Source organism: Argiope bruennichi, chromosome 3, assembly GCF_947563725.1.
Source record: "Argiope bruennichi chromosome 3, qqArgBrue1.1, whole genome shotgun sequence".
Taxonomy (NCBI): Eukaryota; Metazoa; Arthropoda; class Arachnida; order Araneae; family Araneidae; genus Argiope; species Argiope bruennichi.
The window spans coordinates 94,187,936-94,205,420 of NC_079153.1; the positions used below are offsets into that span (position 1 = coordinate 94,187,936).

General features: G+C 30.2%; 1 protein-coding gene across 1 annotated transcript in view; it reads left to right on the plus strand.

The window, feature by feature from the left end:
- Positions 1-2,300: 2,300 nt before the first annotated feature.
- Positions 2,301-17,485, plus strand: part of LOC129963361 (secreted frizzled-related protein 5-like) — a 429,823-nt gene continuing 414,638 nt past the window's right edge. The window contains exon 1 of the mRNA XM_056077692.1: positions 2,301-3,303. Coding sequence (XP_055933667.1) covers positions 2,838-3,303 — 466 coding nt within the window. The 5' untranslated portion in view covers positions 2,301-2,837. The remainder of the gene's footprint in view (positions 3,304-17,485) is intronic.

A 17,485-nucleotide genomic window follows, 5' to 3' on the forward strand; every position in this document is an offset into this window, starting at 1 on the left:
CAGTACTTATAGATATTGTAATAGCCAAGTGAACTTAATGAAACAGATAGGAAGGAACCTGATCAATAACACTAAGCGAACTATTAATATTATCTTAATATTTTATAATTTATCGAATTTGTATTTTTTTTACTAGTTTATTTATTTTATAACTAAGCTAATAACATTTTTTTAATTCACCTGCCTGCGTTTCCATTCAGCTTGCTGCCGCTGTTCAGAAGTCTATGCTTGAAAATAATTCCTCTATTTTACGTAGATGTATCGCAGGTGTAAAATAATGCACAACTCTTTTATTAAATTTAATTAATTGGGAAATTGGAAAATTTCTGATGTTTCTTAATAAACATAATTTGTATATTATCCCAAATTATGTTCATTACGTTGTGTGTTTCTCGCAGTCTCGCAATATTTTTAAAATTGTCTTCAGCATAGAGATTCCATCATTATTTAATGTTATCTAAGTACTATGGGGATATTTATTATTGCTTTTCTCTCTATTTGAACATTATTATTTTCTTCTATAATACATATAAAGAAAACAACATAACCCTTAAAAAAAGTTCGAACTCCAGATTTTGACGAATCTCCATGCTTCAGACTATCTTGAATTCGAAAAATACCTTTTTAGGATTTTTTTCCTTTCTCCTGTCTGGTCATCTGTCTATCTGTTGGTTCGTAAAAGCTGCTAGCTAGACAGATAATTTTGTTATATGGATTTCAGATTAAATTTGTATATTTTATCAAATTTGAGGAAAATCCATTCAAAGGTAATCTGTCTGATTGGCTGTTCGAGTACAAACAAACTCGATAATTATAAAACATAAAGAGATAACTAAAATTTCGCATACAGGCTTAGTACCTATAGATTCTTATCAAATTGTATTTGTATTTGTATCTATTGTATTTTACATGCGCATTCACGTGCATGTAAAATGCAATAACTTAAATCAATGCAATTCTGCATGTGATCTTTTGAATACAATTATAGTTCGTGTTCAAATTTTGGCTTCAATCATTTGGACAAAGAAGTGTCTAAAATGTACATTTATACGATAGATTCAGTAAAAATGCTAAATTCAATCTCAAAATCTGTATTTCGTAACTAGTGTTTTGTGATGCCACATAAGGTTCGACGGCCTTACCCAAAGTTTACAATTTTATGCCCGAATCAGCAGTATTTGAACATTTTCTACGAAACCACTCCCTCTGGGTTTCTTAAAAATGTGATCACATTCTTAAAATGTGATCATCATCAAATTTAAACGAAACAGACCGCAAAAACTATGTAATACTGTATAACATTTCTTAGAATTTTATTCTTCCATGTATCTTAATCCCACATTGATATTTTTAACCTTGAAGAAAAAAGTCCCTTTGTAGTAAATTAAACTCAAAATTAATGTAAATGTTTAATGAATTATTTCAAAAACGTATTTGGTTTTTATTTCGTTGTAAAATATATTGAAAAGTGACAAATGGAGCTCAAGTCAGGCATAGAATAATATAGGAAACAACTCGTTAATAGGATAATATGGTTAGACTATAAGACTTAGATTATAAGACTTTATTTAGAAAAAAAAAAAAAAAATTCTAACTTCGAATTATTATCTCAGAAAAGTAAATAAATATCCCCGAAAATAATAAACAGCATTTCATCACCATTTTAAATAAATAATAATAAAAAAGAATAGTGAAACGAATTAAATTCTTTATAGTTCTATATAATCTAGAAGAATTATTAAGGTAGAATCCAGTTTTAAAACTGTCCCTTTAAAATATTAAAAAATATATCGCGAAACTACACAAAAAATTCTCAATAGAGCACTTATTACCTATTTGAAAATATTACAGATAATGAAAACCATTGGCGTTATTGTTATTCTTCTAATCAAAGTTTACAAATTTTGCCTTAAAGAATTCTGAACTCACATTCGAATTTATTATAAAAAAAATACATTATATCTATGCATGGCTATGATAAAATATTCTCATTTCAAATTCTTTCTGACATAATCAAAATATCTCTGTAGAGAATTGAAATTCCCCTTATCAATCAATTTACTATATGAAGATAAAATAAAATGCATGATCCACATTCTCTTTCCTCCAAAAGAGAGGGTAAAAAAAAAAAAAAAAAAAAAAAAAAACTGTAGCCACATTTCATTTGTTTTTCACTTTCCGCTGTTCCTCCCGAGATGGCACTGCGGTCGATTCCACCTGTCGATCTATTGGAGAGTTTCGTATCTCTCCACGTGACGCCGAAATCGGAACGGAGCTCTTCGTTTTCAGTTTGGGCCAGTCAGAAGGTTGCGAAGAGTCCCAGTGCAAGGCAGGGATCGTCACTCGCTACTCCTCGACTGGCGCGAAACACGTGGATCATCCCGACCACCACCTGATGGATTTCGACTGCTTTTAAGTTGCTGTGGGAATCAGTTTTACAGACATCAACTCTGAGATCTTGCTTTTTAATGAAATCATTTTAAACACTGGGACTTAAAATAAGATTTTTTTTATAATATATAATTGAGAGGATAAGCAAAATCTTCCATAATTCATATCCTTGCTTAATTGGCATAACATCGAAACATTTACCAACTTTTCGTGAATTCAAAATATACTATTGATGCTGATTTGAATTGGAATTCTTGATTGTAAAAATTCCAGGCCTTGCTTTCATCGTAGAATAGTTTTCGTTTGCTGTCGTCAGCTGTATGTGTTGTGCACCAGAAGCAAAAAGGAAACTGTGTCCTTTGATTTTTAAACGATATATCTCTGTGTCATCAAGTTTCTGACATCTGATCTACTGCATCATTTAAGCATTACTCAAGATTTTCACAATGTTCTTCCTGCTTTTAGCTGTGCTTGTCCATGGAGCGTCTTGCAACCTCATTCCCAACCAATACATAACAGAATGGGGAATCAGTAGCCGGTTGACACAGCCATCCTGCGTGGACATACCTGAAAACCTGACCCTGTGCCACGGCATAGGGTACACTCAGATGCGTCTGCCCAACCTCCTGGATCATGACACCATGGCAGAGGTGTCCCAACAATCTTCGTCTTGGGTACCTCTCTTCAATCTCAAATGCCATTCGGACACACAGCTGTTCTTGTGTTCTTTATTTTCGCCGGTGTGCTTGGACAGACCCATCTATCCGTGCAGGTCACTCTGCGAAGCGGTCAAAAATGGATGCGAGAGCCGGATGAGGGCCTACGGATTCCCATGGCCAGATATGGTTCGATGTGACAAGTTCCCGGTCGACAACGATATGTGCATATCTGTGCAGGCCAACACCAATTCAGGTAAGTTTCGCTTGTGATCTTTTTTATGTGTGCTTTCAGGTTCTACCATCAAATTTCAACTGGTCTTTGATGTTATTTTCTTTAACATTAGATATAATGGAATTCTAATTATTCAAAATTCATTTATACGGATTTTTTAATAATTTTTTTAAATCATTAGAAAAATCTTTTTTAATAGAAACAGTGAAACCACTGACTTTAGAAAGTTCAAGCAGTGGTATTTTAATACAGTATATAAGTATATTGGGTTGAATGTAAACAACATTGTTTTGGTAGTCATTAATATATACGTTACCAACAAAATTTGTTTTTTTTTATAATAAAATATTTTTGTCATCGATTATCCGGCTATTCGATTGATTGAATCATTCTGTTTCTAATTAATATGGATAATCGGAATTCTACTGTACTGAAATATATATTAAATGTTTCTCCTGTATATACTAAAATTTATTGGAAAGTACTGTTATAGATTAATTAGATGCATTATGTGAATGATTATTTAAATTCTATAATTCATGATTTATGAATTTTTATGAGTAACGCCGATAAAATCTGAGTCTAATTCGAATTTTTGTTCATGTCTGAATTTTAGCTCCAAGAATATTTAGTTCAAATAGAACCAACTAGTCTAGTCTAAATCCAGGATTTTGAACCTGGATTTGATTGAACTCTACGTATATTTAGACAAAATCAAGGAAACCAATTTCAGATGTCATTTTTATTTATTTTCCTTTTTTTTTTTTTTTTTTTTTTTGTTTGTTCGTTTAGTATTATAGTAGTTTTAATGTTTTATTTATTTTTATTTTCATTGAAGTTTATTTTTCCATAAGGCATTAACGTAAATATCGTAACGAATGTTCCACCAAAAAAAAAATTTTAATGACAATTTTAAATGTATTGTTATAATGAAATTACGGCTGTTATAATTATTTATGTATTACTCTAGAATTCAATGCAAATGTTTAAAATGTATATGCAATTTTAGTTTAAATCCATTTTTTCCCCTTTAATGCAGAAATAATTACTTTAAGCAATCCTATCAGTAGAAAGTATATCTCATTCTGGTTGGTACGTGGGTATTTTGCCTCTATCTATAACACGCAAAATAAACAATCCGCAGTTCGTTCAAAGGAAATTTGATTTAAAAAAAAAAAAAGGAACTTCTTCGCAAACAAATCGTAATGGTTTAGTTTACTTATGCTAATGTGCAAAAAATTTATTATTTTTTGAAAAAAAAAAAAATATTGCTAGCGTGTGAAGAATTTGGTTTTTTTTTTCAAATATATTAATACTAACAGCTTTTTTTCTCCTAGTCATTTTATTAACATAATATTATGTCATATCTAAAAAATATATTCACTATCTGTGGTTGAATGGTTAAAAAAATATTTACTTCTAATACACACAGATTTATTCTTACGAATAACTTTATGAATTTTGAGCTTATGTGTTTTTCTGTCTCTGAACGTGTGTTCTCATCATTATGTAGGAGGACACCACAAGCAAATATTGAAACTTCATCGTTGCATTAAAGTAATCAATCCACCATTATTATCTGAATATGAAATGGAGTTTTTCTTTACATAGAAAATATTTTATATATATTTGTACAATTCATTTTTTCTCATGTATTTTGGATTAAACATATTTTGTGTATATATACTATTCAGTACCATTACCTCTTTCTAGGCGATTGCTTACGAATGTTTACATTTATAAATGGTATAAATTCTTTCTCGTGGTATTTTTTTTTTTTTTTGGCCCATGAGAGTGAATAATACATAACATGGAATGTTTGTTTTGGTATGCAGCTCTGTTCGCTTTGAACTATTATATTTCTTTTAAAAAAAATCTTTTCTTAATAACAAAATGTTTGGAAGTTCCAATAGAAATTGCTTTGACTCAAAAGTTGAATAATACTTATTTTTTAAAACACACTACCGAATTATAAATTAATAAACTTATATTTATAGGATCAAACATGCCATTGCAAGAAAGAGAAAAACTATCAGAATACTCGGTTTTAATGCACTGCATTGTGAATGTTAACTTTTCAGAAATAATATTGAATAGTTGTTTTCGAACTGTATTTCTTTGCATTTCGCTGATCGCATCTGCAATAACAATTCAAAGATATTCCTTTCTAAAAGAAAAAAAATAAATAAATAAATAAAATTAAACTAGAAAGCAAAACAAATAATGATAAGCTTATTGGAATAAATATTAAACTCCACGTATATAACCTAAATACTTCCCATATCTCTTGCGAATATATACGGCTAAATGATAAATGAAATATAAAATGCTAAAATTCTATTTGATAAAGTATAATTTTCGATTTTCGCGGAAATGTAGTATAAATATTGATTGTAGTTTTTTATAATATAGTTTTTAATGGATTGATTATTATATATAAAATCGTTAAACTTATAAAATCCATTATTTCATTAAATGTGATCAGTTATTTAATAACATAACAAGATCATCTATGAAATAACTGAAGTACAACACTTTAATGGTAAATATACACAAAATAAATGCATTAGATGATTGATAGATGAACGTATTTGAAAAGGCGATTTTCATTATCCGAATTAATCCAAATTAATTTTAGAAAACTTTTATGCAAATTTTCCAAAATAATTATATTGCATACGCAAGAAATAAATGACCGGATTAGTTACCGGAACTATTCATCAATCAGTGATCAGTTTGCCGAAATTTTCGTGAAAATTAGTTAATTCGTTCTGAAAATCTCCAAAAATAATTAATTTTATAACATACTTTTTTTTACTTGAACAAGGCGATTTACTTGAAAGGCGATATTCTTTACTTGAACGTTTTGTTAATTGATTGCTAGTTTACCGAAATTTTTATAGGAATACGATTAATTTATTCGGGGAAACCCCAAAAATAATTAATTATATAATTTTTTTTGCTATGTTTATTTTTTATGTAAAGAGATCATAGTCATCGTTTTTATGAATTAAAATTATTTTTGTTTGTTTATTTCTAAAATTATACTTCAAAGATCTACTTAACATCGATTGCTTTGCTTTTCGCGATTTTTAAGTGATTATTTTCGCCGGCGTTCTAGAGACCCTACTTGCGTTTTATGCTAGATCTATTAAATATCTTCAGTTCGAACAAAAAAAAAAAATCCTTCTTGAAAGTGTTCTTTTTCGAATTTTTTGTAGTAATCTAGACTGTTTTATAAACTAATCATGAAGTATAAAATATATTTTTGATTATGATCTTACAAATAAATAAATAAAAAAAAACTTGTCATAAAAAAGTTTTTACGCGAGAAAACAATTAATTTGACTGTAGCAATGATCTTGTAAACCGCATTGATGATGTAATAATGATCTAGTAACTATGAAATTAATTATCCCTATCTCAAACGAATGTGCAGGTAAGTTTATAATTTTATAATATACATTAACATAATTACACATTGAATGGCGTATATTGCTCGCTAGAAATATTTATTAGAATTTTTTAATCTTTTTTTACTCAAATAAATCGATATCTTTTAAATAAAATTAGCTTAAAAATAATGAGGTAAATTAAATATGAAGGATAAATATGCCTGAATCTCGATTAATAGTGGTATCAAATTGGTTTAAGCGAATATCGAGGGTTTGAACAGAAAATATTGATTTAATGAAATATTCGCTTATGTGAAGAAGCTGTTTCTTCTCTCTATGATTATGAAGTTATAATGAGGGTATAAAGAATCTAATCATGGGAGTAAACATACTGTTTGTTCATCCTCGGATTCAAAAACTTCGCACTTTCTGGCATGCGTCAGGGCGCATTTATTTTGTCGTAAAAGGGGGGAAAGGAAAGATGAAAGGAGGAGATGCTTACATTTAGTAGTAATAGGATGAACTCAATTTATTCTTTGAATTAAGAAACGTAATAACTCATTTTTCTGCGTACCATCCCTTAGAGATGTACAATCGTTGAAAAAGACTAATCTCGCGATTTTGAAATGAAAAGTATTCTTGTTGGTGTGTTATTGAAATGAAAACAGTGCTGTCTTGTGCCATGCTTATCTTCTAATGACGGCTTTAACTGACAAATCAATCGAATCTTTTTCTTGGAATATTTTTTCACGCTTTTGGAACGGAAGAGTAATCGAATTATTTTGAATTCAATTCGAGTAATTTATGATTGTCTAATCCTATTACTGTTTCTTTTTCCATAATCTAATTTGAGGAGACTTCATATCGGGTACGTGCCGTTTTACTGATTTAATTAAGAATCCCTAAAATACTTACGATGCTTATGAATTAAATGCGTAATTATTTGTATCGAATTATAGCGTCTGTGAATAGTATTATTTCAGCTTTATAAGTTTGTGTAGCAATAATTCCATTCTTTTATGACTCACAACGATTAAAGGGTAGCGAATTTCTCTGAAAGCTTAAATCTTAAAATTAGTTTATCTTATCATTAGTTATCTTATATACAAACATTCATCGCCTTTAATCGTTTGCTTACTTTCAGCTCTTTCAAATGGTAGTTTGTAATGGTGTCTGTAGTTTTTCTGTAAATTGAGAATAAAGTTTGAATATGGCTTTTTTTTCTTCTTAATTTCTTAAACAAGTAAACGTGAAAACATTCATGTACGAGTAATTTGGTTACAAAAGAATTGATTCGCATTTCGCTTATCCGTGACTTGAATTATCGAGGGTATCTTTTTTTTGCTACTGCATCTCTGGTTGAACAAGCTCTTGCAGTAATCGATGAAGGATGCGATTCTTTATAAAAACTCTTCCATCCGAGCAGTGCTATTTTTATTCATAAACAAAACGTGACACTCATTCAAAACAAAAATTCAAACCCAGTTTGGGGATTTTTATGCAATGGAAAAGTCACGTTCTGATGTAAGATGCTTTTAGATGCAAACGCTGCAAAATTCTTTGGAAAAATAAAATAAATATGAAGGGATTCTTTAACAGTTTATCTGTGTTTAAAATTAGTTCTTTTACCGAATAGAAAATTTTCCAATAAAAACCATACATCCTGATTGTATAAACGTTTTTTTTTTTTTATCTTCTTTTTTCACATTTCTCTGAAAACCTCAAAAAAAAAAAAAAAAAAACTACGAGAAGATGTTCTGCATTACTACCCCCCCCCTCCCCCCATTTAGAATACAAAATTCAATAGACGATACAAACTTATTTACTGAACCTCGAAAAATAAGTTGTATCCCTTTGTTAAATATCAATTTTGTGTTCAACCCAACTTGAACTCGAGAAAATTGCAGCACGCCACGGTAGCATTCAGAATGAAATAAACAAAATTTTGTTTATAAAAATAGTTGAAGGAATTTTAAGAGCTCGTATTTCAGTCAACATTTATAATTGAGAGAAAATTCCTTCTGTGAAAATAACATAAAAAAAAAAAATCGAAAAATAAACATTCATTTTAAAATTGAAGACTGAAGGGGAAAATAATAAGAAGAAAAAAGAAAGTACCTACACCGAAAGTGAATAATACAAAGTAGTAAGTATCTTGCATTTCGCCCTCCCCCCCCCCACACTTTTTCTTTCTGCCTTGCCATTCCAAGATATTTTTTTTTTTTTACATACCAATGTTTTTTTAACTGCGTGTTTGATTGAAGAACATCTTCTAAATTGTTTTTTTTAATGCCTTCTAAATTTTTTAAGTTTTTATTTCAGTAGAAATAAATTAATGTAAAAGTACAATCTTGAAGATATGTAAAATTTAATAAGAAAAGCAATCGACTTATGCATGTTAAAAGTGGATTTTATTTTGTTACTTTTTTTTTTCATTTTTTAAAATTTCTTATTACGATTTTTTGATGTTTTGCGATTCTGAATAAATATTTTTGTTTTTGCATAATCTTAGAAACTCAAATATTTTATTTCAAAAATAAACTATGCTCATGAATTATTTTAACAAAATATTTTATTAATTGAATACATTACGAATGCAAAAGCAGTTTTAATTTAAAATGATACTCGCAGTATGTAATTTTTATTACTTAAGATATATCTTGAAGGAAATAAGATTAATTAAAATCTTGAATTATGTTTTTATTCCATTCTTTCAATAAGGAAAAAAAATTGTATAACTTATTTAAATGAATAATTGTAATAGAAATTCTAAAATGATAATTATTTATTTTCATTTTTTTTATTAGATTCATCATTATATACAAGATTCATTAACAGTAATGGATTGATCATATAACTTCTTCATTGTGATATTCATGCATCACACGGCATCAATTATCGCTTCTCAATCTAATTAAGTCATTAAATCATAAAATCAAATAATTTAAAACTTCATGATTTGATATTGTACATAATCCAAAAGCACCTCAAGAACTTAATTGGTTCTCATTGGAATTAGTAAGACAACACATTTTCAAAAAATAAAATGCCATCTAATTAATCGAATCATTGTGATCTCCCCGGAATGCTTCGCACACTGTATAATAATAACGTCATCCCCCCATAGAATTGCAGATCTACTGCAAGGGTATGACGCCCCTTAGGTAGATTCTAATAGGAAAAATTTCCTATTGCAATGATTCTCATGAAAAGACATCGGGAAAATTTCTTCAGTTCTTTACCGACCATGGTGCCTAGAACCCAAAACCACCCTTCGTTCAAAAGTTATTTATATGCGCGTATAACGCTTTGGCCATGTTATCTTCTAAACAGGATAACGAGAGTAATTTTGTTTGGATTTTAACTTGCTTAGAATATGTTGTTAAAAATGTAAAAATCTTGGACGAGTTCGTAAATGGCCTATCTAGCTCTGAAGGGGTGGAAATGGTGCGGAGTTGAAATTTTCATTTCGCTATTACTTTCTTAATATTGAAGATGGACAAATAAACCCAATTAGTCAAATTAGCGCCTCATTAAAATGAACAACTTTTGTACTGGAAGTTTTTTGATAACTGCAATATCTTAGAAGGTAGGGGCTGAAAAGTCATTTTCAAGTTCTAATTTTGATAATCTACCTTTTCCTTCCAGCTTGCCGTGAGGATTTTTTTATTTCTAGAATGATACACATAATAGTGAAATGTTTCTTAGTATATTAAAGTTAACCGGGAATTTTGCATTAACAGCCTGCTGTTGGCGAACAGTAGTTATGAAATAAGATATTAATGAATGATCTCGGGCGATTTTATTTGGCGATTAATCGACGGCATATAATTAATACCCAAATACCAGAAAACTGAATATGTATTTTGGGCGTCTTAAAACTAAAATTTGGCACATAATTATAATTGTAGTCATAAGATGATATACCAAACTTCATTTATTTAAACTGTTATGTTTTTGATATGCCGTGGAAACATAGATACGAATGCATACATTGACAGATGGTCAATACTTTGATATGATTCAAACTTAGTGAAGGATCTGCATTTTAAATGCTAAAATTGTAAATTTAATTTACCTAAGCTGGTAAATTTTTGGATTATCTTGTTTATATGCATGTGAAAGCACAGACAGGCAAATAGTCGATCCTTTTTCAGATTTAGTTCAAATTTGATGCAAATCTATATTTTAGATGCTCAACCTGTATATCCAATTTTATCCATTGAATAAGCTCTTTGCGTTTGCTAGTGTTATGCTCACAGATAGACAGACACTCTCTGAATAGATTTTTCTTAAAATTTGGTCGTATACGAAATTTCAGCCGGCGTCCTGGCATAGGGGTAGAGCGTCTTCTCCGTGATCTGGGCGTCCTGGATTCGAGTCCCGGTTTGGGCATGGTTGTTCTTCCGTTGTTCTATCTGTGAGATGTGTGAATGTGCCCTCCTGTAAAAAGGGGTTGTGCAAGCGAATGAGTGATGCATGAGTGGAAAATTCGTACACTTGGCCCTAGTTGGCGCTACTATAAAAACAAGAGACGCTCCCCCCACCAACTTATATCGCTGTCTTTGTAACAATGGGCTTGTCCATGACAAGTGCCGTAAGAAACAACAACGAAATTTCATTTGCTGGTTCAAAACATTTTTGAACTATAACATTTGCAGATGCACAGATATAATTTTTTAAAAAAAATGTTTTATTTGTACTCGTAGAAGTCTGAAGCGTGGAAATTCGACAAATTACAATACTTTTTTTAAATTAATTTTTATATAAAACACAAAACTAAATGGTTAAGGGAATAGTTAATTCTGAATTTTCTATGTTTTCATAAATGTATGATGGAGCTGACAATTCCGCGCAATAACTCCTTGTCCGTTGCCATGGAATTAACTGCTGACAAATTACATCGGGAACTCATAAATTAGAATTTTTTTTTTTTTTCAATTTATCGTTGAATCCGTTTTTGTACTGTGGCAAGGGTCCCCCCTCCATTAACTTAATACAAAAACTTTTTTAAATGACTCTTCAGGTCCCTGAATCTAGAGATGTCGCAATTGGTACATGATTACTTCTTGGATATTTGGCAGTGACATAGAAAGGTTTGTTTTTCAAAATTTTAATTAGCAATCAATTGAAATTTTATATTTTTTCAGTCTTTGGAGCATATTATTGTACATAAATCATTTTTACATAATTTTAAAATTTAAAAAAAAAGTTTTTCAAGGGTACCAGTTTTATTTATTAGATTTAGATTCACGTCGTATTTACCTACTCATTACTGCTGTTATATCAATTTTTTTTTCTCAAAATAATAAAGATAGCATGATAGTGTTTTAGGTTTGATTCGACGACAATATTTGTCTGGGAATTGAAATCTCTTTTAAAAGTTTTGATTATATTAATAAATGGTGAGAATATTTTATATACTCATTGAAATAAATGTTAAATACTTGGTCTTTAATGTCATTAAAAAACTTATATGAATAAGACATTTATATTTTATATAATGGAATAATGTTAAGTGACTGAACACATTTTTCTCCACCTTGGTTAAAAGACTGTCTGAGCTACAAATACGGCGTTACTATGGCAACCTTCTAGCTCGACGATACACAAATATTGCTAATGGTCTATATGTGAATTCCGGCTCGCCAATATTTCCGATGCCGACATTTCAATATTAGTTGGCCCCAAAAGTTTTCATATCAGTTTCAGTGGAAGATAATCATCTGAGTTAGAGATTTAAAAAAAATTAGATCAAACATAAATCTTCAGTTCAAAATTATGGTTGAAAAGTTTCCATGTATATTAAATTTTATTTGAGCTGAAAAAAATTAGGCAGCAAATGAAAGGCTTAATATATAAAATCATATTTTGTTATAATATATATTTTGGTAATCTACGACACTATTACAATTCATTCATTATTGCTTTGTTTTTCATTGGTACTGTTAAATTTAAAAATTATTTTTCGAAGTGTTTGCATCTGTTGTGTGCTGTAGAATCTGGATTGGAACGCCTGGAATACATCAATTTTTTCCGTTGCAAAAGCATTGTGTGTATTCTCCTTAATAATGATTTGCGAATTTGGAAGAAAAAAAATGTTCTTTCATCTGGTACTTTAGTTTAGGTAAAGAATAAATTTAAAGAAAGAGAGCGAAATAGGAAAAAAATACTTGACGTTCAGGTCATTGCAACGAGAGGAAATGGCGCTGGTTAATTATTTTAGGTTCAATGGCGCATCATACCTATTTTAGGTATAGTCTGTTTTCTGTAAATTGTTATCGTCATGTCTTTTTTTTTTTTTTTTTTTACTTTTTTCGGTTTTAGTGTAGATTTGGGTGCCAATTCGATTGGCTACAAATTTCAGCGATGAAGCACTATTTCTGGTTTCCATAATGTTTTGTTTTCATTGACGTTACTGTTGGGTTACTGACCGAAACCTTTTACCCTTGGCGCCGATCTTCATGTTAAAAAAATCGCCAAAAGATCAAGGGGCACCCAGTTGTAAACTTTTACTTTTTTTCTGTACTTGTTTATTTTTAAGGTCACTGAATTTACTCGCGTGATCTGAAAATCACTAAGAATCATTATAAATAATATGCCAAGATAGTTATGTAGGGGTTTACTTGATAATTTTCCAATTACGCCAAGAACGCGAACATAATGTGTTTGTTTGCATAGTGATTTTCCAATCACGCCAAGAGCGCCTACGTAATGTGTTTGTGTAGTGATTTTCAGATTAAGTCAAGATCGCGCCAAGTTTCGTTATGTATAAGATGCCGATGTTTCATTAAGATAGTTGGCTACATGTTGCATTTTTTTTTTTCTTTTTTCGATTTATCATATTTGGAATAAAAATAGCCTTTTTTCCTGCCATTTTAGTGCTTCCAACTACAGCGAAAGTACTTTTACTCAAAATTTAAACGAATTAGTAATGATCTCGGCAAAGGGGATTATAAATTGTTCTGCTTAAAAATTATTACGTACGAAGATCCGAAGTAAACATACGTCTCACAGGATCCGTAGCGGTGACAACATGACAGTGAAAATCAAATTTCATCTTGGGTGTTTAGAAAATATATAGTATTTACAGGTGTAATTATATAGTATTATAATACCAGTTTATATAGTATAGTAGTATATAAACTGATAAGTTTTTGTAATTGGGAGATCTAAAAAAAAATTTTAAGTATTTTTAGTTATTTTTTATAAGTGCTCATTCTGTTCGTGGATTAACTGTTAATTTTTAGACCTAGGGTTCCCAAACTACCGATCGCGAGTCAATTTTCAATGGGTCGCGAATATCTTGAATGTACTTATGCCTGTTCTTAGTTTACAGAAATGTGACATAGAATTAAAATGTGTCACACCACATGTTAATTAATTTGGGCCACGTGAAATATTTTTTGTAAAATTATATTTAACGCTTATATTTCATAAAAATAATACTTTTTGGGGGCCCATAAAGCTTCTTTCAAAAAGAAAAGATGTTGCTCATCTCTGGGAATATTTATTTTGATTTCTTAAAAAAAAAATGAATTGCAATGTTTAAAAGTTTGGAAATTCCCTTTCTGTACTATTACATTTCGTCACTTACAACGTTCTTCCTATATGACGTACGATTTGCGTAAGTAATACTTATCTATAATGATATATGAAGAAAGCTGTTCAGAAATTAAAAATATTGAATTAAAAAAAATATTTTTGAAAAAAAAATCGACTGTTCAATGCAGTCATCTACCTTAAAATGTTAGTGTGTTAAGTATATTTTACGAAATACGAATAAAATACGAATACGGAAATACGAATACGGAAATACGAATTTTACGAATAAAAATTTAACTTCCGCATTTTTAAAAAAGTGTATTTAGTGATTTAAATAACGTGATATATACTTCTTTAAACCATTTAAAGCATTTAATCTAATGAAAATATATTAGGTACGTGTAAATCAGAAATATATATCTCTATTTTGAAATTAGTTATTGGACCCTGTATACACGTAAAGAAAAAAAAAAAAAAAAAAAAAAAACAAGTGGGGGAAAAAAAAAGTTTAAAAATCGCAGATATGTTTTCGAATTTTTTTTTTTTTTTTTTTTTTTTTTTATAGCTTAGAAACTTTTGGTCCAGAAATAATTTAGGTGCCTCTGGGTCTTGTCTGTCTTCCGTTTAAAATTCTTAAATTCGTTTTCTATTATCGGTCAGATACAGCACTGAATAAATCGGCTCCCTCATTTGCATTTGACATCCAGTCCACCACTGCTTTCGCTTGTCTCAGCAACTTGTTTGTCTTAAGTGATTTCGCTTTATTCTGCCTTTTATTATCTCTCGCGTCGATCCAACACGGCCTGCTTTTGACAGTTGCTTTAAATATAGATTCTTCAGTTTTCAAGACTGTTTTTTCCTTTATAGAATCTTTAATTTGCATTTTTATTTTGTCTGTTGTCTGTTTTGGAACTTATAGAGCACAGTATACAACTTGTACAGTGGAAAAAAAAGTGTTTTACTGTAGACTCTTTTTAAAAAATGGTTCACTGAATATCTAAAGAAATATTTTGAATTATTAACCAAAACTAATTGATTTTTTAACACTAGCCTGTATTACTTTCTCGCGTTTGTAGTATAGAGAAAGTATAGTAATCATGAAGAAATTCAAACGTTTTAGACCTCTGCGAGTCCGAAAAACACATTTTAAGAGAATATCCTTCCATTTGTCTGCGACAAACATAACTCAAAAACACTTTAAGCTAGATGGATGAAATCTGGTATATGGTCTTCACACTAAATTTGCAAATTTCTATCAAATTTTGAGTAAAATATGTCCATAGGAAGTCCGTTTGTCCAGTTGTTCGAATACAAGAACACGATAATTACAAAACAATAAGAGTTTTAAAAAAATCCAGTACACAGATTTAACATCCATAGTGTAGACATTTATCAAATTTTGAGCTAAATCCAACAAGGGCTTGACTGTCTGTCAGTCGGTTTTTTCAGAAACATGTGAATGCGGTAACTCAAAAACGCAATGAAATAAATATATGAAATTTGATACAGAATTTTGTGACTACAAGGGCAGTTTTGTGCCAAATCATGTTTTCAATCGGTTGAAAAAAACGTGTCTAAAATGCAAATACGGTTTTTGGATTCTGTTATCCGCATACAATGAATTAATCGCCAAAAAAAAAAAAAAAAAAAAAAAACTCGCCAAGGATGAAACGGCAGATTTAGTAAAAATGCTGAATTCTCGCCAAACTGAATACTTCGTAACTATTGTTTGCCAATGCCGTGTAAGACATTCTCAAGGATGATACCTTTTATGAGAAGGTATGCGAGAAAGGTTTGGGGAGACCACTGACTTTGATTTTATGAACAGTGTTATTCAAACACTCTACTGTATTGTTTAGTTAGGTTAGATCAAAGGGTTACTGTACCAATTAAGAATTAAAATAAAAATATAAAAATTTATGAGAGCTAGATTTCAGATTAAACCAAGAACTAAATTAACAAAAGATATATTTCAATTAATATAGGAAGAAATGTAGTTTAAATAATCCAGTTGTTATTAGACTGAAAGAATTTAAAGAAGAAATGCAGCTATGTGTATAAAACACAAAATATCTTCTATTAGAGGTAAAGTTTTAATTGCCAATAGAGGGGACAATTATTCGAAGCACTTAGATCTGTTTTTAGCTGGAATTTAAATGGTAGGGAGATAAAACATGAAATGCGCGAAATGTACCCGGAATTGCCAAGTTTTGTGTAAAATAAATTTTACAAAGTGGAGTTTTAATAAAAACAAATTAATTCCTTAATAGAATATGCAAGACAATAATTGATATTATATTGTATTTTACAGACTGCTCATTAAAGCTGTTATTGCTTATAGATTAGTAGTTTATCATAAATCCTTCTCTGTATTAATTTGATTAAAATTATTGGTTCTGATGATTTAGAAACTATAAAACTTAACGTCTAAGTTTTTAAATCCAAAATATGAGAAAATGGAAATATTGATTAGTAAATGAAATTATGAATCCCATATGCGTTTTGACATCTAACAGATGTTATCGAATCAGAAACTACGTGCCAAAACATGAGAAACTTTTGGTATTCCTTTTTGGTAATGCTTTTAACCAACAAAAACCTTCTATGAAATGTATATCATTAACTCTCTGATAGCGCCTTCTTTTTAAAAATCATTATTTAAATGCAACGTTTATAAACAAGTGTTTTTAAATTAAGCTTAATATTATATAACAGTACGGCATTCTTTGGATCTGAAATAATAGATCTGAATAAACAAATTAGCTCGGAAAAATCGTGGAGTGCATCAAGAAATAGATCAACATACAACTCGCTAAATCCGGGAATAAACTATTGAAGTTTAAACTCTTAAACAATGCGTAATGAATTTTTTTTCATCGTTTAGTTTAGTTATATTAACGTCCCGCTGTAAAGCAACACTAGGGCTATTTTGGGACGGACCTCGTAATTTTGAACCGCGGTCAGATGACGAGGACGACACCTGAGCTGGCACCCCCTCTCCAAACTACACCAGTGGGAGGACGTTTGGCATGACGGATTTAACGTGCAACCGACCCCCTTATACGACGGCTCTTCGGTAGAATCGCGTCTCGAACCTGAAACTCTACAACTCACATGCCGAGACCTTACCATCAGGCCACCGCAGCTTTTTTTTTTTTTCTTTTTTCATCGTGATCACTGATAGCATGGTTTTCAGACGAAAATTAATGAATACTCCTTTTTCTTTCTTTCTATTATTTGTCTGTAACATCTTTAAAGACAAA